Source organism: Giraffa tippelskirchi, chromosome 9 (assembly GCF_054371585.1).
Source record: "Giraffa tippelskirchi isolate mGirTip1 chromosome 9, T2T-mGirTip1v1.2.pri, whole genome shotgun sequence".
In the NCBI taxonomy this organism is placed as follows: domain Eukaryota; kingdom Metazoa; phylum Chordata; class Mammalia; order Artiodactyla; family Giraffidae; genus Giraffa; species Giraffa tippelskirchi.
The window spans coordinates 164,758,428-164,784,229 of NC_137283.1; the positions used below are offsets into that span (position 1 = coordinate 164,758,428).

The 25,802-nt window shown below is 50.3% G+C and overlaps 1 protein-coding gene across 14 annotated transcripts in view; it reads left to right on the top strand.

Annotated features, from left to right (window-relative positions):
• AFDN (afadin, adherens junction formation factor) overlaps positions 1 to 25,802 on the top strand; it is a 119,513-nt gene that overhangs the window by 17,817 nt on the left and 75,894 nt on the right. For 9 of the 14 annotated variants that reach the window (XM_081529636.1, XM_081529638.1, XM_081529642.1 and 6 more), the window contains exons 2-4: positions 14,617 to 14,812; positions 21,257 to 21,372; positions 23,080 to 23,243. In XM_081529636.1, coding sequence (XP_081385762.1) covers positions 14,617 to 14,812; positions 21,257 to 21,372; positions 23,080 to 23,243 — 476 coding nt within the window. The remainder of the gene's footprint in view (positions 1 to 14,616; positions 14,813 to 21,256; positions 21,373 to 23,079; positions 23,244 to 25,802) is intronic. The other 5 variants (XM_081529635.1, XM_081529639.1, XM_081529640.1 and 2 more) reach the window with 2 other exon arrangements.

Genomic DNA, 25,802 nt, shown 5'->3' on the forward strand with positions numbered 1-25,802 from the left:
TTGCGGAGTGGAGGAGCCCCGGTTTGCGGAGTGGAGGAGCCCCGGTTTGCGGCCTCCTCTCTGCTCCAGGAGAGCTCCTTCTTCCTCGGGGCACCCGGCGCCGACACCGCCCTGAGTGGACCATGCCCGTGCCCAGTGCCCACACTGCACTGAGCGGACCGTGCCCATGCCCTCACCCACGCCGCCCTGAGCGAACCGTGCCCGTGCCCAGTGCCCACACTGCACTGAGCAGACCATGCCCATGCCCTCACTCACGCCGCCCTGAGCGGACCGTGCCTGCGCCCTCGCCCACGCCGCCCTGAGCGGATGGACTGTGCCCGGCACCCACTTCGCCCTGAGCGGACCATGCCCGCGCCCAGTGCCCACACTGCACTGAGCGGACCGTGCCCACGCCCAGTGCCCACACCGCCCTGAGCGGACCGTGCCCGCGCCCGGCACCCACGCCGCCCTGAGCGGACAGTGCCCGCGCCCTCGCCCACGCCGCCCTGAGCGGGCCGTGCCCACGCCGCCCTGAGCGGGCCGTGCCCCCGCCCGGCGCCCATGCCACCCTGAGCGGACTGTGCCCGCGCCCGGCGTCCACGCCGCCCTGAGCGGACGGACCGTACCCGCACCCTCACCCACGCCGCCCTGAGCGGGCCGTGCCCGCGCCCGGCACCCACGCTGCCCTGAGCGGACCGTGCCCATGCCCTCGCCCACGCCCCTCTGAGCGGGCCGTGCCCGCACCCGGCATCCACGCCGCCCTGAGCGGACGGGCAGTGCCCGCACCCTCGCCCCGCCTCTGCACCGCGCTCCGCTCAGCCACCCTGCAGCCTCCCGGCCAGAGGACCGCCCGGCCGCTGCTCGTCTCGGTCACTGGCACCCCTTTGCCCCGTTTTCATTCCCCGCTCTCCCGGGCCTCACCCCTCCCAGTCTGGCGGCTCTGCCTCCAAAGCATCGTCGGCATCTTCCGCGTCTCAGCACGTCTTGCTGCTGCCGCAGTCCCGGCGGTGCGCTTCTCAGCCTTCAGCTCAGCGGTGCAGTTTTCCGTTCAGACCCTCAGGTGGCTGCGCTATCACCCGGAGCCCGGTGTGGCCTCCGTCCTGAGAAGCTGCGGTGCCGCCCGCCCCGTCTCCTTCCGCCCGGCCGCCGTGGGCCTGCTGTTTTCGGAGCGCGCTGGGCTCCCCTCCCTCCGGCTCCCGGGGCTCTCGGTCCCTCCGCCTCGCTTGCCGGTGTCCGCCTGTCGCCCAGGGTCTCCTGTCGGATCACAAGTCCCTGAGAACAGAGGCTGTTTGCTGTCCTTCTTCCCCGTTGCCTGGAGTTGGAGGGGTGAAGATGACTTAGCTGAAGAGAGACGCGTCTTATCCCCTGGGCTTAGTGTCTGTTTTGAGCCTATTTTTTTGTTTCTAAATTACAGTTTCATTTCTTTTTAAACATTTATTATAGATTGCTATTCCATTTTACTGAATGTTTGCATTTAACGCGGCTTAAAAATGTTACTGTGAAGCGGGCTTTGTCTTTGGCTGATCTGGGCCCGGCTTTGCACGTCTGACCCTGGGTGTTGGTTTTATTGTTTCCTTCCCTCCAGACAGTCCCCCCCGCCCCATTTCTTCCTCTCCGCCCCGTGAGAATCATTACTGGCCTGGGGGGGGGGAGCCTGGGTCCTGCAGCGCCTGGGCCGGCCCCCGACAGACTCGTGGCCCCAGCACGTCTGCGTCCTGGGGCCTCTGCTGTTGGGGGGCCAAGCCCTCCCGGCCACCCCCTCCGCGCATCACTGCCGAGCTCACGGCTCTGCCGTGTCGCCTGCCGAGCAGTGGTTCAGACGCACCGCCGGCCCGGTGCTCCGTTTAATTCCCAAGTCAATGAGGGAGGTGCAGTTGTTGTCATCGGGGGATCTTCCAGCTGCACGAGGCCCGGGAAACCTCAGGACGCAGAGTTAACAGGTTCGGCCATCCCTCCTACCCGTCTTCCCCGCTTTCTGCCCCAGGGATCACGGCCGCCTGAGGCTGGCAGGTTTGTGCTTCAGAGCAGCAGGTGCGTCGTGGTCCTCTGCCCCGCATCTCCGCTCCCGCCTCGGGCCGGCCAGGCTGTCCAGCGTTGTCCCTGTTCCAGAGCAGGCTTTCCAGAGCCCCCTCGTCCCTGTCAACTTCTGGGCCGGGGGCGGTGCTCAGGAGGACACCTAGATGTGTGATTTCTCCGTCGGAGGCCAGACGCAGATTATGCCACATTGATCTGGATGAAAATCCCATGGATGGAGGAGCCTGGTGGGCTGCAGTCCATGGGGTCGCGAAGAGTCAGACACGACTGAGCGACTCCACTTTCACTTTTCCCTTTCACGCACTGGAGAAGGAAATGGCCACCCACTCCAGTGTTCTTGCCTGGAGAATCCCGGGGACGGGGGAGCCCGGTGGGCTGCCGTCTATGGGGCGCACAGAGTCGGACACGACTGAAGCGACTTAGCGGCAGCATGTGTATGTTGCAAGTATGTTTTGGTTCATCTTTTTTTTTAAAGTCTTTTACAGTGTTTTGTCACACAGATTTAAAGACTTAAAACGTAGTTGGGTTCCTCGGTCTTCTCCTTAGACTTTTGTTTTTATACCTTTTCTCTTGCTTGAGGAGTATGCTCAGTGCTCCATTCTGAAGGGTTTGCAGTCTGACTTTACCTGTAGATATTTTCCGTGCCTAGAGTGCCTTTGCCTGTGGGACTCCCCCACCCCCTTAGAGCCTCGGTGCTGGTTTTCCGGGCCTTCCCTTCTGTAAACTCAGTGTGTCCGAGCGCTGAGTGTGTAACCTGTCCAGTAGCGGGATGCTGACTGGCTGTGGGAAGGGTACAGCCTTTCTTCCCAACAGGGAAACAGGGCAGCTTCGCTTCGGACGGAGAAGCACAGCTTCTTGTCTCAGATCCGCCTTCTGACCCAAGGGTGCTACCCTGTGCTCCTGGTCAGGCAGCTTACCGGGCAGTGGTGCCCGCCCCGTGGGGCCGTGCCTGGAAGTGCCGTGGTCCCGGGCTCAGCTAAGGGTCTGTGGACAATGGTGCCCGCCCCGTGGGGCCGTGCCTGGAAGTGCCGTGGTCCCGGGCTCAGCTGAGGGTCTGTGGACAGTGGTGCCCGCCCCGTGGGGCCGTGCCTGGAAGTGCCGTGGTCCCGGGCTCAGCTGAGGGTCTGTGGACAGTGGTGCCCGCCCCGTGGGGCCATGCCTGGAAGTGCCGTGGTCCCGGGCTCAGCTGAGGGTCTGTGGACAGGGCCGTGGCCGGAAGAGAAGCAGATGATGCAGAGAAAGCGCTTGGCTCCAGGTGGCGCTTTCCTTCTGGACTGGTGATGATTCTCGAGGGTGGGTGCCTGTTGCTCCTCCTGTTGTTTTATTGTCATTATTAGCTGTGTTTTTTCTCCTTTCCCGTGTTTCGCTTTGTCTGCTCCAGCAGAAGGTCTTCGCTGCTCATCACAGGACACAAGTTCAGATCCCTTTGCTCAGCCTTGTGTCAGTTGAGGTCACTTGTGGGGGAGGGGAGGTCCCCAGCACCACATTCTGGGTTAGAATTGCACGTTTTAGGTTGATTCTGCTTTGCATATCTCAAGCTGAAAAAAAATCTTATTTGTTACTGTTTCTGATTTTGTCTAGAAATGGTAATATCTTCTTTAAAAGATATAGTGTAACTTTATGTATAAAAACAAATCAGTGCTTTTTGAGGTTTTCATTTTATGGAACCTAACACTTTTTTTCTTTTATCATCATATTTCTGTTTGTCTTTGAGTTCATGCCTATGACATATTCCATTAATTATCTAAAGAATTTATTCCAGAATGTACTTTTTTTTTTTAGGCTATATACGCATGCATTATAGTTAAATGCCCCACATATTTGTAATACTTATTTCAGGATGGAAAATTCTGGAATAGAAGTGTTATTTTGGTGAGCAGAACGACAGTCCACTTCAGTGATTGCTGCTTTTCGTGAGCGTTCTCGTGTGCGATTCTGCTAAGAAAACCCAGTGGAGCAGGGAGCGTTCCCGCCGCGTCGCCCTGCCCTCCTGTTCCTTTCTGGATCGGTGCTGTTAACCATCTTCCTAAACAATGTGGTCCTTTCTGAAGCCTGTGTGCTGATGCGTGCAGCTCACCTTTTTGTTTTGCGCAGGCGACATTCCGATCTGCTGTGGTCATCTGATAATGCAGAGTGAGGCAGGAAGTGCAGTCCGGAGGTACCGCTTGGCACCAAGTGTGGGGCTCGGGCCCCCATCAAACCAGGCAGAGAACGTCAGGCCCAGTGCCGCTGCCTGTGAAACCCCAGCCAGAAGGTGGTCGTGTTCACGTCACTGCTCCTGCACCCTCTGCCCCCAAGGCTCGTTTCTAACCTGTCCCCCCAACCCCCGTCCGGGTGTCTGACAGAGGATGTGAAAGGCCTCAGAATACCGGAAGGACTCAAAAACCGTTCAAAGTGTATTGGGTTACTAATGCAGTGTATACGACAGTAAAGATTTGAAGATAATTTTTTAATTTAGATAAGTTTCTTAATAGAACAGGTTGAGTACCGTGAATTCAGTTTTTAGTATATTACAGAGATTCAGATGGTAGCATTTCAGTTGTATGAAGCTTCTTTGAATCAGTTGTTGCAGTTGAGTAGTTACTTGGAAGTTATGTAAATACAGTAAATGATAGTCTACCAATTTCTGTATATAGTTGTATGGTGCATTACCCTTGTTCAGATTTAGAAACTTTTTAATATTTCACATACTTCAGACTCAGTGCAGATATAAGAAACAGGTTTTAAAAGAAAATTTCCTCATTTTAATATTGAAGCTGAGTTTAGAGACATGGTTATCTGAGAGAAGACATTTCAGCGTTTTATATGCTGGTTTGGTTATAATCAGAGCATTGAAAATGATTGAAACTTTTGGACAGGGAATTTCAGAAATAGAATTATGAATGTACAGTGTTTTATTCTGTGGATTTTAATATTTTGCTCTTTTTATATGCATGCGTATAGACTATTAATCTCCTCAGTTTTTTGCCTTTTCTTTTTGCTAGAGATAGGATTATATACTTTTCAATTATTTCTCGTGTTTAAGTGTATGAGCACTTGAGAATTTTTAGATGGGAAGTGACATGTGTCTTTTTGTGCCTTATTTGTGGCAGGTGCATTTATATACTGTAAATAGCATAGTAATCACCAACCCTGTGAGGTAAACAGTAACCTCTGCATCGTACAGATGGGAAATGAGGGACTTGGATGTCTTGCCCAGAGTTGTGTGCATCGTAAGTGAGAGCTCCTGCCCGACCCTCCCGAGGTCCGCCTCCTGCCCGACCCTCCCGAGGTCCGCCTCGTCTTAAGTGACAGCTCCTGCCCGACCCTCCCGAGGTCCGCCTCCTGCCCGACCCTCCGGAGGTCCGCCTCGTCTTAAGTGACAGCTCCTGCCCGACCCTCCCGAGGTCCGCCTCGTCTTAAGTGACAGCTCCTGCCCGACCCTCCCGAGGTCCTCCTCCTGCCTGACCCTCCCGAGGTCCGCCTCCTGCCCGACCCTCCCGAGGTCCGCCTCATCTTAAGTGACAGCTCCTGCCCGACCCTCCCGAGGTCCTCCTCCTGCCTGACCCTCCCGAGGTCCTCCTCCTGCCTGACCCTCCCGAGGTCCGCCTCCTGCCCGACCCTCCCGAGGTCCTCCTCCTGCCTGACCCTCCCGAGGTCTGCCTCGCCGTCCCTCTGTCCACCTCACCCTCGCCGCCCGCTCAGTGTTGTTGAAGGTGTCTGGCCTCTGACGGTAATTCGTTACCTATTTATGGAATCAAATTCTTTGAATTTTCCCCCAGAATCTCTGTATTTTTATGAAAACAGTTTTGTTTTATATTTAATGTTTAGTTTGCACTTACGACTTATTTTCATATTTTAATAGGAAAAATTTCAAATATAGATACTAATACAACTCACTTATATCCCCCCCGACTTCAGAATTTTCAAAATTTTATAATTCGTAGTTCCTTATTTTCTGTTGTTTTTAGTTGAACTGTTGTAAAGCCAGTCCTGGAAGCTAACATGTTATTTCTCCTCTACTCCAACGTACATCTCAATCTAACCATAAATGTGTTAATCCTATCAACAAAATTGATCACGATTCCCTTATTACCTCATATCTAGCCCATACTCACATTTCCCTGCCTCCCTGGAAAATGTGTTTTTACAGTTAATCAGTTTGCATCAAGATCCAGTCTGGGCCCATACGATATATTTAGTTCTCGTATGTCTCTTTTAATCTAGAACATTCTGACCCCTCTCCCATTCGTGTTTTTATTTTGCATCAGACTTGCTGATGAAAACAGGCTTCCCTGGTGGCTCAGATGGTCTGTCTGCAGTGCAGGAGACCCAGGTTCAACAGGGAATGGCAACCCACTCCATTATTCTTGCCTGGAGAATCCCATGGACGGAGGGGCCCGGTGGGCTACAGTCCATGGAGTGGCAAAGAGTCGGACATGACAAGCGACTTCACTTCCTTAATTTTCCTGCAGGATGTCCCTGTCCCTGGACCCTCTTCTCCAGCGTGGTAGTGGGGAGTTTCTGTAGCTTCAGAGCCGTGATGGAGCTGAGGGAGGTCCACATGCATGCCCAGCAGGGCCTCGGGGGCTGGCCCCGAGCTGGGGGTGGGAGCTGGGGGTGGAGGAGGCGGCCCCGGCGGCCCGCCCCCTGCACCCGCAGGGTCCTGGCTGGGGCGGTGCCAGTCAGTCCTCGCCCGAATCAAGTAAGTTAAAAAAAATCCTGATTTCCCAGTTCTGTCATTTCTTTCACGTTTACTGGCTGGAATTCTTTAAAAGCCTGTCTTCCTCATCTGAGCTGCAGGAATACAGTGAATCTCGCATTCTGCGACTCAAATTGCTTATTTTCCGACCAAAGAGGGTCGGTGCCCTAGTAGCCTGCAGCGGTGACAGTGACCTTGGCTTTGGCGTTCTCCCTGCTCTTTCCTGCCGCTGTGCAGTTGGGAGTTTTCATGGCTTCTGTGTCTCGTCACTTGCAGTCATTATTGCTGCTGGTAATCAAATTGTCCAGATTTGGCCAGGTGCACCTTTTGGTGGCTAGACGGTTTTAAGTTTTTTTGGAAAACGTCTTTGTTTTCTGGTGTAGTAAGATGTCGCAAACTCATCTTGTCCATTTTCTGACCAGACCTGGCTTAGACCATTTCTCCACGGATCCTCGGTTCCTTTTAGTGGAGAAAAGGATTGAGAGACAGCAGTCTAGGTGCTAGAGACACTTAATCTTACATCTTGTCTTTTGCTTTAAGACTTCTTCAGTGACAAGAGCTGTTCTTACTGAGTTGCTAAGTTGTGACTCTGCGATCCCAGGCAAGAATACTGGAGTGGGTTGCCATTGGCTTCTCCAGGGGATCTTCCCTATTCAGGAAGCATTTTGGTTTGTCCACTTTAGGGAAGGTTTCTTTCTGCAGATATGATCAGGTGTCACATAAAAGGTGCTTTCAGTTCAGTTCAGTCGCTCAGTTGTGTCCGACTCTTTGTGACCCCATGAATCGCAGCACACCAGGCCTCCCTGTCCATCACCAACTCCCAGAGTTTACCCAAACCCATGTCCATTGAGTCAGTGCCATCCAACCATCTCATCCTCTGTCGTCCCCTTCTCCTCCTGCCCCCATTCCTTCCCAGCATCAGGGTCTTTTCCAATGAGTCAACTCTAAGCATGAGGTGGCCAAAGTATTGGAGTTTCAGCTTCAACATCAGTCCTTCCAATGAACACCCGGGACTGATCTCCTTTAGGATGGACTGGTTGAATCTCCTTGCAGTCCAAGGGACTCTCGAGAGTCTTCTCCAGCACCACAGTTCAAAAGCATCAATTCTTCGGCGCTCAGCTTTCTTCACCGTCCAACTCTCACATCCATACTGTAATACATACACTGTTGTGTTCCTGCGTTCATTGAAATGTGTCCTTGTGTTCCGTGCCTCATCACAGTGTGATGGCAGCATTTCATTCCATTATATGAAGGAACCAGAGTTTATTCAATCAGTGTAGCTCGCTGCGTCACTTCCAGACGTCCGCTGTTGTAACCGCTGCTGCAGTGAAGGGCGTCGCTCGTGTGTCTCTGGACAGACCCGCGGGAGCGGACATGCCTGTCGGGTGCGCAGGGGCGTCTCGTTTTGCAGAACGTTGCCCCAGGTCTGCTCCGGGGGTGTGCGTCTCGTACTGGCCCCACGGATAGAAGGGCGGTTAGACGTTCAGATTTTTACCACTTTGATTGAGAAATGTTATCTTATTTTGAAGTTACAGTTATTTTGTCATTAATGAGGTGGATCATCCTTTTTCCTATTTGAGTCATATTGACTTTGTGAACATGAGGTATTTTTAATCCATCGTGAAGTGGGTTTTTTTTCCTTCTCATATTTTAGAGACTCCTTATATATTACATTATATTTCCTTCCTTCACGTAAGTTGGAAATGTTTTTCCCCCCAGTGTGTCATCTTTGGACTTGACTTATTGCGTGCCTTTTTTTCCCCCCCAAATGGAAGTTTATGTAGACAAATTTATTTACGTTTCTTAAATTGCTTTATGAGGACGTCTGTAATTTTTAAAGTGTGGGTTTCCATAAAGATGTGTATTACAGAATACAGGTTTCGAAAGCAGTGTGTGAACTGGCGGTGTATACTAACGCTGTAAACGTGAACTTAAACTGTTCCTAGAAGTGCTCTCCGGTGGCCCTGAAAGGAAGCTTGGTGCGGGGCTGGGGAGGCTGTCGGTCCCACTCACGGGACCCAGCCCGGCTCAGCGGACGCAGTGACATCACTGCGTGTGTGTGTGTGTGTGTGCGCGCGCGCGCGCCTGAGGGAGCGGGCTGCCAGCTTCGTAGATCAGGGAAGTGGATTAGTCATGATGTGTCTGGACGTTATCAAGGAATCAACCATGTCTTTTATCCGGCTCTTCTGTTTAAGGGCTGGATCTAAGTACAGTGAGATGAATTAGGAACAGGTGATTGTGCTGTGCTAAGTCGCATCTTTGTGACCCCAAGGACCATAGCCTGCCAGGCTCCTCTGTCCACGGGATTTCCCAGGCAAGAATACTGAGTGGGTAGCCATGCCCTCCTCCTGGGCATCTTCCCGACCCAGGGATCGAACCTGTGTTTCCTGCTTTACAGGCAGATTCTTTACCCCTGATTCACGGGGGAAACCCAGGAACAGGTGATTAGTTGCACTCACAGTCTGTGGTTTAACCGGTTAGTGCGGAGCTGGGGAAAGGCTGCAGGTGGGCTAAGGTGGCAGTGACTCAAGAATTGTCATTTTACTGACGCCTCCTGTGAATCAACAATCTTAGATGGTCACCATCAAGCTGTGTCGCTTAGATTTAGCAGTTCATTTACAGCTGGTTAGATGCACCTGGAGCTCACTGGCCACGTCTGGACACTGCGGCTCAGAGGCACCGGGGGCCCGGGCCGGTGTCCGGAGACACCCTGGTCTCCCAGCTGGCGGGTGCTGCTGGCGTCCGGTAGGTGGAGGCCAGGGGTGTTCCAGGCACTGCGTGGCTGTTCCCGAGGAGCCCAGGGGTGCCTGCAGCTGCAGTCCCAGCCCATCCTACCGGCTGCCCCCACCCTCACCCTGGAGTGCAGGGTGCCTGGGACGTCTGCACTGCCCCTGTGCAGAAGGTCACGCTCAAACCTCGATTTGAACATCGGGCTCGGTGATGCCAGCAGGAAAAGTTCAGCCCGGTTGGCAAAGTGACATGAGATGAGTTTTGCTTTTGTAAACGGCAATATTTTGTAGCTGTCAAGTGTGTTGGTCATCTCTGGAGCCGCTCCAGGGCTGCCTTCTTACTTGAGGGCTATAGATACATTCCATGGATGAGAAAATAATGACATCTTAATTTCAGTAAATAAATTTTTATTAGCCTGTAATTGAAATGTAGCATTTTCTTCACTTACAAGTTTATACTCATATCTCCTTCAAAATTGAAGTTGTAAAATTTTAAACGCACAAAAATAAGGCCTAGACCTTATTTAATATGTTAATAAAGACCACTCATTCTGTCAACAGGTTTTAAAATATTTTAATCATTGTACTTTTTAAAAGATTTCTCTCTTTATTGGCTGCATCGGGTCTGCATTGCTGCCCGGGCTTTTCTCTGGTTGTGACGAGTGGGGGCCACTCTGGCTGCGGTTTGCTGGCCTCTCGTCACGGAAGCCTCTCTTACGGTGGAGTGCGGGCTCCGCGGGCGAGGGCTCAGGAGTCGCGGCTCCCGGGCTCCAGGGTGAGGGCTCAGGAGTCGTGGTTCCCAGGCTTCGTAGTTGGTCCGAAGATCTTCCTGGACCAGTGATCTCTCTGGTGTCCCCTGCATTGCAGGGCGGGTTCTTAACCACTGCACCACCAGGGAAGCTCTAATAATTGTATTTTACTGTGATGGTTCACTTTGCAATCCTCTGTGGTTTATGCATTTAACATTTTTACTCTGAGAGCAGTGGCATAGGCCTCACCAGTCTGCTGAAGGATCCTGGACAAAGTTGAGTAGAACCCCCGGACTAGAGAGGTGGCTTTTTGTTGCCTTGTAGCTCAGCTGGTAAAGAATCCGCCCACAATGTGGGAGACCTGGGCTCGATCCCTGGGTTGGGAAGATCCCCTGGAGAAGAGAAAGGCTACCCACTCCAGTATTCTGGCCTGGAGAACTCCATGTATAGTCCATGGGGTTGCAGAGAGTCGGACACGACTGAGCGACTTTCACTTCATCTCACTTCACTTCTTTACTTCTGTACGTTTGCACTTCAGATTTGTACAAGTGCAGTACTTAAGAGTTACAGTAGAAATCAAGACATCATCTTTAATCACAAGTGTGGTTTTTGCTTTTTTATACTTACAACTGTGCTGGTGGCTATAACTGAGGCCTTTGAAAACCATATTCGCTGATCGGTTTACACAGCAGACTGTTTCCTGGCAGAGAATTGTCTTACTTATAACGCTTACGTGGTTGGATACAGGGTGGTTTGTTACAGTTCATAAAGGGGTGATCTGCGTGCGTTCTCTGTGGGGTGTGTGTGTTGGGGTCGGTTCTTTAGACCAGAGAACGTGTATGAACTCTGAAATCTTGCCCTGAAAGGTGACTTTTCCCATGTTCAGTGAGCTTGCTTCACCTCAGCTCTGGTGATGCTGGGAGAACAGTGGTTGGCTCACATCGGGAAGGCGTGCGCTGGGATGTGTTAGAGATCGTGCCTTAGTTTTCAGACAGGGAGCCGTACTGGAATCATTGGCTCACGCAGACCCGTGAGGCGTGTGCAGTGAATTGTGCTCCCTGGTGAGGACGGCCGGGTCAGAGGGCAGGGCTCGGGACCGCCCCGGCCCGGCCCAGAGGAGCGGATTCGGTCCAGAGCGCCGCCGTGCAGCCAGGCTCACCAGTGTGTTTAGTTTCCGGTTGCAAATAACAGTCACGTTCACATGTAGTCCTGGAGTCTGTTAAGTGTGCAGCAGCATTATGTCTGAAAAAAGAGTGTACCTGCCTCCACTGCAAAACACTTGATTGCCGAGAAATGCTAGCCGTCCATCATGTGAGACTCCTGGGGAGCTTCACCCCTTCCGTTTGTGCAAACCCAGTGCCCGTGGAGTGTGGCGCAGCGAGGCGCCCCGGTGGCAGGTTGGCCGGGGTGGAGGCGTGTGCCCTGGGGAGAGGGGTGGGCGAAGGTCTGCTCCAGACAGTGCTGAGCCCTCTGGAGTATCTGTCGTATAAAAGTTATAGGTAAATGAAATGCCTATAGTTTTAAAAAGTATTCTTCAGTACTGGTTTAAAAAATAGTTTAAGAAGTAGTTTATACAAGTTCAAAAAATAGTATTTATACAAGTATGATTCCAAAAATCCCATAATCAGGTATTTCGTCCATTCTCTACATAAACTGTTGGCATTCAAACGTTACTGCTGTTTTTAACAAGGTGAGTCAAACAGCCATCATCTGGCTGATGGCTTTATGCACAGTAATGTTTGTGTTTTGAAGGCACACAGCTGTCTTGGAGGCAGCATTCTGGGGAATAAAATGTGTGTGTGAGATAAAGTCATGGTCCTGTCAACGAGAGAGTTGGAAAGGTAGTTACCTGTTGGCAGGCAGCGTTGTTGGGCTGCAGGCTGGGACCTGGTTTTCATAGAAATCCTGGAGACGGTGAGAAGAATGTGAACAGAGCCTGGTTTTTAGCCTGTTAAAGCTTTAGAGCAGGTGGTTCTCGGTAGCTTGAACAGAAGGAGATTTGGGGTTGTCTGGGTGAGTTTCTGCTGGTTTGGATAAGAAGGCCGATTGATCATCAATTCCATTAACTGATGGGTATTGGTAAAATACTGAAAAGCAAACCTCCATCTGTACGTCTTTGCTCCTTGTTTTGACTCTGTGCGTAATTTCGTAAGGAGCCTTCTCTCTCTCTTTTTTGGTCTCTTTGTGTCCTTCTGATAAACACAAGAACGCTTCTGTTCCAAGAGAGGTAACACGACAGTATTCATTTCCGTTGTGGTGACCGTGGGTGATCGTGTTTCTCAGGGAAGAATTTATGTAAAGGTGAGGATATCCTTTAGGTAAAAAGAAGGCGGTTTTCCTGTCAGGAAAGGTGGCCGTTGAGGAAAGGAACCCAGTGACCACTCAGCTAGGTCGTCCTGCCTTTCTGTGCCCTGAGCTGCAGCGACGGCTGCGGAGCACAGGTGATGGGGGGGGTCACGCCGCTGACCCTGGGGGGACTGGTGGCGAGGAGGCAGCTCTGGGGGGGGCAGGGGTGCTGGCCGCCTGGCGGCTGTGTGCGGGCGGCTCACGCTTGGCCTCCCTGGACCTTCTTTGTCCCCTCTGCGCAGTGGGCGTGATAGTGGCTCCTGCCCCTTAGCTTGGGGAATTAAATGCTGAAGACCGTCTGTATCCGGCACGTGATAGACTGTAACATACATTAGTTACAATTATTATTGTGTGTTAGCTTGATCACTACCTGCCCAATTTAATGTTCAGGAACTTGATTTTATGTCTTCTCAGTTTTGATAAAATTCTGTAGACTTACGTACACCTGGCAGACACTGGCTGAATAATTGAGCAGAAAGCTAACATGTTCCTTTATTAAAGGGACTTGCCCAGTAACGACTCAGCTCAGGTGTTCCAGTGTGATGTTAAGGAGACCCGGCAAACTAAACTGCTAGTTATTTATTAATGCTTATTTAGTGCAAATCAGATGAAAGATAGTTGTAATAGTCTACATTATTTAGGCTTGATCGAGCCTGGAGAATTGTTTCTTTAAAAGCATCAATAGAGAGATTTCTTTTAAAATGATTATCAGCCTGATTCTTGGCTCAGACAGAGACGGCTCCCAGCTTGTTAGGCTTTCTCAGCTGCCGCCCTGTGCTCATGCCCGGCTTTACCCCGGCATCTGGGGTTCAGGTCGTCCTTCCCACACATCCCTGCGTTCCTACCCCGGGCGGGAGGAACAGGGGCAGGTGGCCCGCAGCAGAGTTGGGCGGACACAGTAGGAACCCAGGGGCTGGAAATGTGCCCGATGGTGTCTTTGTCCAGTTTAATTTTCAAATAGACTGTTAAGCCCATGCTGATACTCCATGTCCCTTACGTTCCTTCAGGTGAAGACTCGTTGGATGGTGCCTTTCCAGGAAGGGCAGGCTGGCGGGTTGGGACGTGGCTAGAAGTGACTGTGATGGGCTCTGAGGCCGTAGGGACCTCTGAGAGGATGAGGGTGAGGGGGGCTCAGCTGCCTGCTCTTAGGGTGGGGGTGGCTCTGGATGCTCGTGGAGGTGGGAAGACGTGACGTGTCGGGGTGAGGGGAGGGGAGCCTTGGGGTTGGACGTGTTCGCAGAGGTCTGTGGGGCGCTGTGCTTTGTCCAGGGGGTCCCGGGGTACACAGCATCATCTGGCAAAGTGTGACCCACCAGACAAACACGGGTGCTCTGTGATGCAGCAGCCCCCAGCCCCTGGGTGTGAACTCCTGAGTCTCGTTATTGTGGTGACACCAAGAGTGTTGCCTAAATAAACCCTGTAATTGACTGAAAAAGCAAAGGAGCCCTGGGAAGGGGCCTCCCAGGGTCCTGTGTATGGGCTTCGGCCTCCCGTGAAGTGGTCTTTGCTTGGCATCCATTGTACTTTTCTCTGGAAGTAAGATTACTAAAAAAAATAAAAGAGATTTTAAGAAAAACCTACATTGTGCCTGTTGATCTGGGGCAAGTAGTTCATACTGAAAATTCTTAGATTCCACCAAAGTTGAGTTTCCATTCATTCACATTCATCGTGGGGTTGGGTTAGCATTTCCCCTTTGAAATCTTGGGACAGGATGGGCCCTCAGGGCCAAACAGGTGTGGACCTCGAAGTTCAGTGCATCTGGGCTTAGTTCTAGACTCGCTTTGATCCTGCTTGAACAGGATACTGAGCCTTTGTGAGTTTTCGTGGCCAGATCTTGAGGCTGGGGTTTGATTGTATCGTCTGCCTCACTGGGTGGTTATGAAGACTCGCGGGAGTGGTGCCTGGCTGTAGCTGAGGGCTCCGGTCCGAGTGGGCAGCTGCTGCTGACATAGGTGCTCTGTAGCCGGACCTGACTCTTGAGACACGCAGAGGGAGGCAGACTGTAAATAGCTCGTCCCAAATCACTGGACTAAATTTGAAGACACCTTTTTATAGGCTATTGTTTTTTCAAAGATGCATCATTTCATTTTCCTTTCAGGATTTGGAGTTCCACGGAGTGATGAGATTTTATTTTCAAGATAAAGCTGCTGGGAACTTCGCCACGAAATGCATCCGGGTCTCCAGCACTGCCACCACCCAGGACGTGCTGGAGACGCTGGCCGAGAAGTTCCGCCCCGACATGCGGATGCTGTCGTCACCCAAGTACTCGCTGTACGAGGTGCATGTCAGCGGAGGTCAGTGCGCGGGATGGGCCGCGGGCCATGGTCCTCGTCGTGAGACGCTCACTTTCCTGGGGCCCGCTTTACTGCTGCCCCGTCCTATTCTGAGGGAGCAGTGAAACAGATGGCAAAACTCAAGTATGTCCGTGAGATGTCCTAGCAGGTTCCTAGCAGGTAGGACAGGAACCTACCTGGGAGTTGCTTTCCTCTCCAGATAAAGGAGCGCAGCGTTTCATACTGGAATTCTCCAGGTCTGGCAGATTCTTTGATGATACACGGTGCTGCTTGATTTTGCAGAAAATACTTTGTGTAACTCGATTTATAGATTACCATGCTACAGCTAGAAGTAGCCCACTGTTTCGTGAGTATGGCCTATCGGTCTTGCTGTATTATCTTTGTCCTATGGAACAGGAACCATGTTCTTGAGAAGAACAGGCATTGTGAGGAAACTCTTCATGTGGTCAATAATTTCTGCTTGTTTTAAGGTTTGAAGTTTCTGAAAATATCCTGTATATCACGTGGCAGTTTAGGTTGAACTGATTAGGACTGTAGAAATGTTTAAAACTTTTTATGACAGTGCTTTGGAAATACTGAGTCAACTGTCAAAAAAAAAAAAGCAAAATCCAGTTAATGTAAATAAAGAATTACAGATAGCAGAAATCTTATTTCAATATCTATTTAAGTTCTAGCCACAAAACCTGTTTGAACATTATTTAGTTGGTTTTCTTCCTGAAGTATAGCTTTGTTTGAAATTGGGCTAAAATTTTTCTAGTGTGTGGAATTCAGGTTATCACCACATACTACCAGCATCGTGTTAGGTGGGCCATATTTGTTCATCACTGTTTCAAGTTCACTGGGGTATCACCTGCATACATCGTACCCAGACTAAATTTGACAGGAGAGGATGGTCCCAAGTTTGGATGTTTTCTCTGAGGCCGAGTTCTCCTTTTACCTCAGAATCTTTGTGCGTAGCTTGCAGAGAGGAGGGTAACATTTCTCATCTTTAGCACTCTTCTTTCTGCACCGTTGGTCGTGTGGACACCACCACATGAGGCCTTTGGAATGACAGCTACGGTTGGGATTTGAAATCTAAAAATGGAATGGGCTTCATTTTTTGTTTTTTTCTAAGAATATTTTTTCCTTAAACTTTCTCTGCTAGATTTGTTTTTAATTAAAAAGTAAGATATGTTACTTGTATGGGATGAAGACGCCAGGAAGGTGTGTAAAGAAGCAGGTGTCCGATCCCCACCCCCAGCCCCGTCCCCTTAGTGACCGCTCAGCCAGCCTGGCCCGCCTGTGTCCTTCTGCACCTTCATGTGGCTCCAGCAGGGCCTCAGAGAGGCGGAGCCCGTGGATGCAAGTCCTCAGAGGAGTGGGCCCGGTGCCGGGCCTCAGAACCCATAGTGTGTCAGAAATTTTTTGTGGCATCACCTTTATTTTACTGCGTAGATCCAGACAAGTTCATAAGGATTTATGTTCTTAACAGCTTGCAGGTTATTTGTGAAAATAGTACACATAATAGGAAAACTGGTGATTTCATTCCATTCCCAGTCACAGTTGCTCCCTGATGGGGGGCCATGCTTCCTGAGTGCCCCCTGCCCCACTCTGGAGTGGAGGCATTACCCCATCTCCTGGTCTCCGCAGTGCCATGGCAAACCCACCTGACATGGATGGGACGCCCACAGGAGAGACAGTGCTCAGCCCTGCAGGGACCCGTGGTTCCTGCCGCATCTGGCAGGTGCAGCTCGTGTTCCCTGGAAGGGTGACATGTGCCTAGTGAGCCCCTGGCACCTCAGCCAGTGGGGGCACAGAGCACTGGCCCAGTACCATGGAAATGCCACTCGGAGCCCTTTTCCACATTGGAATTTCTTGTGTGAAGTCAGTTGGAAAACTAAAGGCTTCTGCTGTTCTGACTTGAGCAGAATGAGCAGAAGATACTGTAGACTGTAGCAGAGCCCCGACTGTATCTGCATGGAGTCATCAGGCACATGTGATGTTGACTGTAGGCTGTAGCAGGGCCCCGACTGTATCTGCATGGAGTCATCAGGCACACGTGCTGTTGACTGTAGGCTGTAGCAGGGCCCTGACTGTATCTGCATGGAGTCATCAGGCACACGTGATGTTGACTGTAGACTGTAGCAGGGCCCCGACTGTATCTGCATGGAGTCATCAGGCACACGTGCTGTTGGCTGTAGCAGGGCCCTGACTGTATCTGCATGGAGTCATCAGGCACACGTGCTGTTGACTGTAGACAATAGCAGGGCCCTGACTGTATCTGCATGGAGTCATCAGGCACACGTGATGTTGACTGTAGGCTGTAGCAGGGCCCTGACTGTATCTGCATGGAGTCATCAGGCACACGTGCTGTTGACTGTAGACAATAACAGGGCCCTGACTGTATCTGCATGGAGTCATCAGGCACACGTGCTGTTGACTGTAGGCTGTAGCAGGGCCCTGACTGTATCTGCATGGAGTCATCAGGCACACGTGATGTTGACTGTAGGCTGTAGCAGGGCCCTGACTGTATCTGCATGGAGTCATCAGGCACACGTGCTGTTGACTGTAGGCTGTAGCAGGGCCCTGACTGTATCTGCATGGAGTCATCAGGCACACGTGATGTTGACTGTAGGCTGTAGCAGGGCCCTGACTGTATCTGCATGGAGTCATCAGGCACACGTGCTGTTGACTGTAGACAATAGCAGGGCCCTGACTGTATCTGCATGGAGTCATCAGGCACACGTGATGTTGACTGTAGGCTGTAGCAGGGCCCTGACTGTATCTGCATGGAGTCATCAGGCACACGTGATGTTGACTGTAGGCTGTAGCAGGGCCCTGACTGTATCTGCATGGAGTCATCAGGCACACGTGATGTTGACTGTAGGCTGTAGCAGGGCCCTGACTGTATCTGCATGGAGTCATCAGGCACACGTGATGTTGACTGTAGGCTGTAGCAGGGCCCTGACTGTATCTGCATGGAGTCATCAGGCACACGTGATGTTGACTGTCGACAATAGCAGGGCCCTGACTGTATCTGCATGGAGTCATCAGGCACACGTGATGTTGACTGTAGGCTGTAGCAGGGCCCTGACTGTATCTGCATGGAGTCATCAGGCACACATGCTGTTGACTGTAGACAATAGCAGGGCCCTGACTGTATCTGCATGGAGTCATCAGGCACACGTGCTGTTGACTGTAGGCTGTAGCAGGGCCCTGACTGTATCTGCATGGAGTCATCAGGCACACGTGATGTTGACTGTAGGCTGTAGCAGGGCCCTGACTGTATCTGCATGGAGTCATCAGGCACACGTGCTGTTGACTGTAGGCTGTAGCAGGGCCCTGACTGTATCTGCATGGAGTCATCAGGCACACGTGATGTTGACTGTAGGCTGTAGCAGGGCCCTGACTGTATCTGCATGGAGTCATCAGGCACACGTGCTGTTGACTGTAGACAATAGCAGGGCCCTGACTGTATCTGCATGGAGTCATCAGGCACACGTGATGTTGACTGTAGGCTGTAGCAGGGCCCTGACTGTATCTGCATGGAGTCATCAGGCACACGTGATGTTGACTGTAGGCTGTAGCAGGGCCCTGACTGTATCTGCATGGAGTCATCAGGCACACGTGATGTTGACTGTAGGCTGTAGCAGGGCCCTGACTGTATCTGCATGGAGTCATCAGGCACACGTGATGTTGACTGTCGACAATAGCAGGGCCCTGACTGTATCTGCATGGAGTCATCAGGCACACGTGATGTTGACTGTAGGCTGTAGCAGGGCCCTGACTGTATCTGCATGGAGTCATCAGGCACACATGATGTTGACTGTAGACAATAGCAGGGCCCTGACTGTATCTGCATGGAGTCATCAGGCACACGTGATGTTGACTGTAGACTGTAGCAGGGCCCTGACTGTATCTGCATGGAGTCATCAGGCACACGTGATATTGACTGTAGACTGTAGCACGGCCCTGACTGTATCTGCATGGAGTCATCAGGCACACGTGATGTTGACTGTAGAGTGTAGCAGGGCCCTGACTGTATCTGCATGGAGTCATCAGGCACACGTGCTGTTGACTGTAGGCTGTAGCAGGGCCCTGACTGTATCTGCATGGAGTCATCAGGCACACGTGATGTTGACTGTAGACAATAGCAGGGCCCTGACTGTATCTGCATGGAGTCATCAGGCACATGTGCTGTTGACTGTAGGCTGTAGCAGGGCCCTGACTGTATCTGTATGGAGTCATCAGGCACACGTGATGTTGACTGTAGACTGTAGCAGGGCCCTGACTGTATCTGCATGGAGTCATCAGGCACACGTGCTGTTGACTGTAGGCTGTAGCAGGGCCCTGACTGTATCTGCATGGACTCATCAGGCACACGTGATGTTGACTGTAGGCTGTAGCAGGGCCCTGACTGTATCTGCATGGAGTCATCAGGCACACGTGCTGTTGACTGTAGACAATAGCAGGGCCCTGACTGTATCTGCATGGAGTCATCAGGCACACGTGATATTGACTGTAGACTGTAGCAGGGCCCCCGTCTGTATCTGCATGGAGTCATCAGGCACACGTGATGTTGACTGTAGGCTGTAGCAGGGCCCTGACTGTATCTGCATGGAGTCATCAGGCACACGTGATATTGACTGTAGACTGTAGCACGGCCCTGACTGTATCTGCATGGAGTCATCAGGCACACGTGATGTTGACTGTAGAGTGTAGCAGGGCGCTGACTGTATCTGCATGGAGTCATCAGGCACACGTGCTGTTGACTGTAGGCTGTAGCAGGGCCCTGGCTGTATCTGCATGGAGTCATCAGGCACACGTGATGTTGACTGTAGACAATAGCAGGGCCCTGACTGTATCTGCATGGAGTCATCAGGCACATGTGCTGTTGACTGTAGGCTGTAGCAGGGCCCTGACTGTATCTGCATGGAGTCATCAGGCACACGTGATGTTGACTGTAGACTGTAGCAGGGCCCTGACTGTATCTGCATGGAGTCATCAGGCACACGTGATGTTGACTGTAGACAATAGCAGGGCCCTGACTGTATCTGCATGGAGTCATCAGGCACACGTGATGTTGACTTTAGGCTGTAGCAGGGCCCTGACTGTATCTGCATGGAGTCATCAGGCACACGTGATGTTGACTGTAGACAATAGCAGGGCCCTGACTGTATCTGCATGGAGTCATCAGGCACACGTGATGTTGACTTTAGGCTGTAGCAGGGCCCTGACTGTATCTGCATGGAGTCATCAGGCACATGTGATGTTGACTGTAGACAGTAATAGGACCCTGACTATCTGCGTGCAGTCGTCAGGCACACGTGATGTAGACTGTAGCAGGACCTTGACTTATCTTCATGCATTTGTCAGGCACATGTGTTTCAAGGCAGCTCTCTCTCTGCTGTTTTACAATTTAGGCTTAATTGTCCTGAATGTTAGTTCTCTAAAAATGTGCTGTGAGGGATTTCAACCCAGTGCAAATTTTGCCACTTAGGCAACTTGGTAACTTTGGTTTGAAGCAGGAATTTCAAAATCGCTTGGCCCAATCTCTGATTTATTAGTCTTTTCTCATATCTTCTGCTGATACAATAATACTTTAGAGTTTGTTTGACCTGTATTCTGGTAGTTAACGTTGCTGTTGACCCGTAACGTTTACTGAGAGCCTCTGTAAATCTTTGGATTCATCTGGTTGATTCCGCCTCCTTTACCACAGTGATTGCCCATCTTTGCTGCCCTCTTACCTGGATAGTCTTTGCCAGCTGTCACCTCCTATTATGTGGTCAGGTGTGGGGCCCCTCAGGGGGCTGCCAAGAGCTTTTTAGATTTCAAATAAGGAAGGAAGTAGACTCTTAACTTAGCCTTTTATCTCCACATAGAGAATGGTGGTGCTTGCTGGCTGGCGGGGTGTCGGGGTGGAGCCCAGAGCGTTTTGGAGCTGGAGTCAGAACACAGAGTGGGAGGAGGCACGCAGGGGTCACTCACGCCCAGGATGGATGCTGGCAGGGCAGGGCCATGCCTCATCAGCACATAACTGACGTGAGAAGAGCCTCATCCATCAGAGGAGTGTCTCGTTTTCCAGTTGAATGTGAGAGAGCTTGATTTACAGAAATAAGCATATAGCAAGGCCCTACATGTATTTTTTTACTAGTCCGTCTGTATTTCTCGTATTTTCCTGGTTAGATTGTAAATGTTGTCAGGAAGTTGTGCCGGGCCATCTCTGGCGCTGGACACACGGTAGGTATACATACAGTAGCACCCAAATCCTGAATTAGTCATTGAAACGCTCACTTCCACATGAAAGGAATTAAACTACACTCAGTCTATCAGTAAGTAATGAAGGTTACAAGACGTTTTTTGTCTATAAAATTTACTGTATATCAGAATGTTGTAATGTTGTATTGACTAGTGCCATTAAATAACCATGGCTTTTTGGTTTTTTTTTCTTTTCGTGTTGTGAAGAAGAAAGAAGACTGGATATAGATGAGAAACCCCTGGTGGTGCAGCTGAACTGGAATAAGGATGACCGAGAGGGCAGGTTTGTCCTTAAGAACGAGAATGATGCCATCCCTGCGAAGGTGAGAGCCTGGGGCCTCGCTGATGCTGTTCCAGGGCCGCCTATGACTGGGGGTCACAGGGCTCATTCTCGTCTTCGCTTCTCTCCCTAAACTGCCCTTTTACTTTCCTCCTGGAAAGTACTGTAAGAGTAGCCCAGCTTCTCCCTGCTTCATTCTCTATTTCACGGAATAATCCCAAATATTATTCTCTCCTTTTCAAAGAAGTCTGTGAGCTTTTGTCACTCCAAGACTTCATGATCAAGGAATCAGCTTCAGGTTTTTTCCCCTCAAATTATAAAGTCGAAATATGTTTTAATGAGAATCAGAAGGGAAAATAAAACTTGAATAACTTATTTATATGTGAACTTTCAGATACAACTCAATAGTAAGGCGTATTTAAGACCTTTTTCGTATTATTATGTGGAAGGTTAAAACTTAGGAAGCTTCCTTGAGTGTCTCTGGTGCCGTAACAGAGCGAGTCAGACGCTCTCCCAGCTGGTAGGACATCGGGGCTCCGTGCTGCTGTTCTTTTCACGTGGACTACTGTGACGTACAGAGAAAGCTTTAAAATGATTATAATTCTGTTTCAAGTCAGGTGGCCTCTTACACACTAGAATTCGGTGTTGACAAGTGATAGCAAAGGCAGAGGTTAAGAGTATTTTGAGAAAAATCTTGCATTTAATTTTCCCCAGTAGATCTGGGGAAAGTGCTGTCGTTTGCTTCTGGCAGCAGTTTTCACAGTGTCTGTGTGACGTCAGCGTCCCGTGTGGAAGATCCAGGGGCACAGCTGTGCTCCCAGGACTTGTCGCCTTTGCAGTGAACACATACAAAATAAGAACGGATAACTTTTTTCTGCCAGAGGAGCCTGGCGGGCTACATTCCGTGGGGTCACAGAGAGAAAGACACGACTGAGCGACTAAGCCCATGATTTCAGCTGGTGTGCCTTTTGGTGGGGCCCCGGGTCCCGCTCCGGGTGTAGTAGAGCCCTTCTTAGGGTCGGGACGACTGGACGGGGCCAAGGCAGCTTGCACGGAGACGGAGGTGCCCGCTGGCACAGCTGAAGGCGGTTTTCTTTCCCCATAAAATAATGTTTTATTTTTCTTGATTCTTTACCAGCCAGCCTCTGAAGTCATATAAAAAATAATGTGTCTCTGTGTCTTTTGCAGGCAGGTCATGCTATAAGTTAAGAATAAGCAAAAAAAAATAAGATCAGGAAAAGAAATGAGAAGTTTTTGCATAAATACAATACTTATAACTTTGCTTCATAAAAGCCAATTTTTTAGGGCTCTTGGCGTTTCTTCTGAAGTTAAAGGAAACAGCTATAAAGTAGATAATGTTTCACACGTTCTTTCTGTATTTCCATCAGGTTCCATTTATTTAAATTACTAATTATTTGGATTTTTATTTATTAAAAATGATAAATAAGCTGGTGTGATTCCCACCCCAGTTTTCTTACTTGGTTGGGTTTTCTTGTCTGCTTGCTTCCTTGGTTATCGGTTTGAATTTAGGTGAAATTTTCACTCTGTGAAATGAGATCTTGAGTGTGTAACTTTGGATCAGTACACTCACGTACCTGTTGGCACAGTCGAGAGAAGATCTCTCACCCCAGGCCTTCCCTGCCCCAGTGGCTGTTTTAGGCTGTAGCGTGTGAGATGTGGTTAGATCCCCATAGATGGCTCTGTGTGATTCTGTGTCTTAGCGGTGGAGTGATAATGTTGCTTTTATCAGAAGGCTCAAAGTAACGGACCTGAAAAGCAGGAAAAAGAAGGTGTTATCCAGAACTTCAAGAGAACTCTCTCAAAGAAGGAAAAGAAGGAAAAAAAGAAGAGAGAAAAAGAGGCAGTGAGACAGGCGTCTGATAAAGATGACAGACCTTTCCCTGGGGATGACATGTAAGTTGATTTCAGAAATATTCCTGTTTCTTTGTGTCCTAAGCCAAATGTTTTTACCGCAGCAGGCCTCCTTAAACTCCCAGATAAACGGGGGAGGGGTGACTTCAGCTCAGTGACCGGCGTGCCCTGGCTCCGCGTGCCGAGGGGAGCTGGGCGTCTGCTGAGCAGCACGTGTTGCTGACGCTGCCAGTCTGTGACGCTTGCTCATCTTAGAGTGGTGAACCCGCGAACGGGGCTGCCTTTCCCGGTGAACCATGGGGTCAGATTCTCGTCATCCCTGCCTGCCTTCCCTCCCTCTCTGCTGTTCCGGTCCTTAAGGCAGCAGTGGTTTCTCAGACACCTTGGATACCTTTAACACCTGATCGGAGTTGGCAAGACCAGTGAGAAAAGCCGGTGTCCCCATCTCAGTTCAGAGGCACCATTGGGCCCACCCAGCCCCTCTCCTTCCTTCCTGTACACCGGCCCCAGCACAGGTGTGCTCGCCTGTCTGAAGGGACTTAGGCCTCTGACCTCGGAGCCGAGGGGTTAACAGAAAGGAGGCGTGAGGAGGACCTGGCCTCTCCTCTTCACAGAGTCTCCTGGCCTCGGTGTAGCCTCATTGGTTTTCAGCCCAGTCAGTTCATTCCATCATCAGCTGCTTTTTCCAAGGCCGCCTCCTTGTCTTGGTGTTGACTGCATCCACTCCAGCGAATGTCCTTGTTTCTACAATTTCGAGGACTCGTTTGAATACTTCCTTAGGAAATATTCCAGAAGAATGGTTCAGAGACACTGTGGCATGCTTGTGTTGCCAGGCAAGGGTCTGCAGCCCACGGGTCCCTCATGCCTCCCTTAGAACTGCCGAGTGTAACAGGGCAGTGTCTGATCCCTGCAGTGTGTGTGAGCATCAGTGAATGCAGCTTGCTTTACCATTAACAAGGCCGTTGTCTCTGCAGGCTTCTTAACTGTTTATGTGCTTCTGTTGCGGTGACCTCTTCAAGTCTTTTCCCATATTTTGATTGATTCTAAGTGTTGCATGTGTCTTGAGGATGTTAACCATTTGTCAGTGAAGGATGTTTACTTCAGAGTGGAGTTGGAACCCGCTGTGGATTGCATCAGAGTGGATTTAGATCTTAATCTGTTAGGCAAAGATGCCTGTGTGATGGGCATGAACTCCTGAGTATAGTATATTACATAGTAAAACTCCACTCAGTGTATTTATGCAAGAGGAAGAACTTGTACACATAGGTTGCTCACATATGAAAAATATCAAGGAAGTTCAGTTCAGTCGCTCAGTTGTGTCCGACTCTCTGCGACCCCATGAATTGCAGCACGCCAGGCCTCTCTGTCCATCACCAACTCCGGGAGTCTACCCAAACCCACGTCCATCGAGTCGGTGATGCCATCCAACCATCTCATCCTCTGTCGTCCCCTTCTCCTTCCACCCCCAATCCTTCCCAGCATTAGGATCTTTTCCAATGAGTCAACTCTTCGCATGAGGTGGCCAAAGTATTGGAGTTTCAGCTTCAACATCAGTCCTTCCAATGAACACCCAGGACTGATCTCCTTTAGGATGGATTGATTGGATCTCCTTGCTGTCCAAGGGACTCTCAAGAGTCTTCTCCAACACCACAGTTCAAAAGCATCAATTCTGCGATGCTCAGCTTTCTTCACCGTCCAACTCTCACATCCATACATGACCACTGGAAAAACCATAGCCTTAACTAGATGGACTTTTGTTGGCAAAGTAATGTCTCTGCTTTTAAATATGCTATCTAGGTTGGCCATAACCCTCCTTCCAAGGAGTAAGGGTCTTTTAATTTCATGGCTGCAATCACCATCAGCAGTGATTTTGGAGCCCCCCAAAATAAAGTCTGACACTGTTTCCACTGTTTCCCCATCTATTTCCCATGAAGTGATGGGACCAGATGCCATGATCTTAGTTTTCTGAACGTTGAGCTTCAAGCCAACTTTTTCACTCTCTTTCACTTTCATCAAGAGGCTCTTTAGTTCTTCACTTTCTGCCATAAGGGTGGTGTCATCTGCATATCTGAGGTTATTGATATTTCTCCTGGCAATCTTGATTCCAGCTTGTGTTTCTTCCAGCCCAGCGTTTCTCATGATGTACTCTGCATATAAGTTAAATAAGCAGGGTGACAATATACAGCCTTGACGTACTCCTTTTCCTATTTGGAACCAGTCTGTTGTTCCATGTCCAGTTCTCACTGTTGCTTCCTGACCTGCATACAGGTTTCTCAAGAGGCAGGTCAGGTGGTCTGTTATTTCCATCTCTTTCAGAATTTTCCAGAGTTTATTGTGATCCACACAGTCAAAGGCTTTGGCATAGTCAATAAAGCAGAAATAGATGTTTTTCTGGAACTCGCTTGCTTTTTCTTGATGATCCAGCAGATATTGGCAATTTGATCTCTGGTTCCTCTGCCTTTTCTAAAACCAGCTTGAACATCTGGAAGTTCACGGTTCACGTATTGCTGAAGCCTGGCTTGGAGAATTTTGAGCATTACTTTACTAGCATGTGAGATGAGTGCAATTGTGTGGTAGTTTGAGCATTCTTTGGCATTGCCT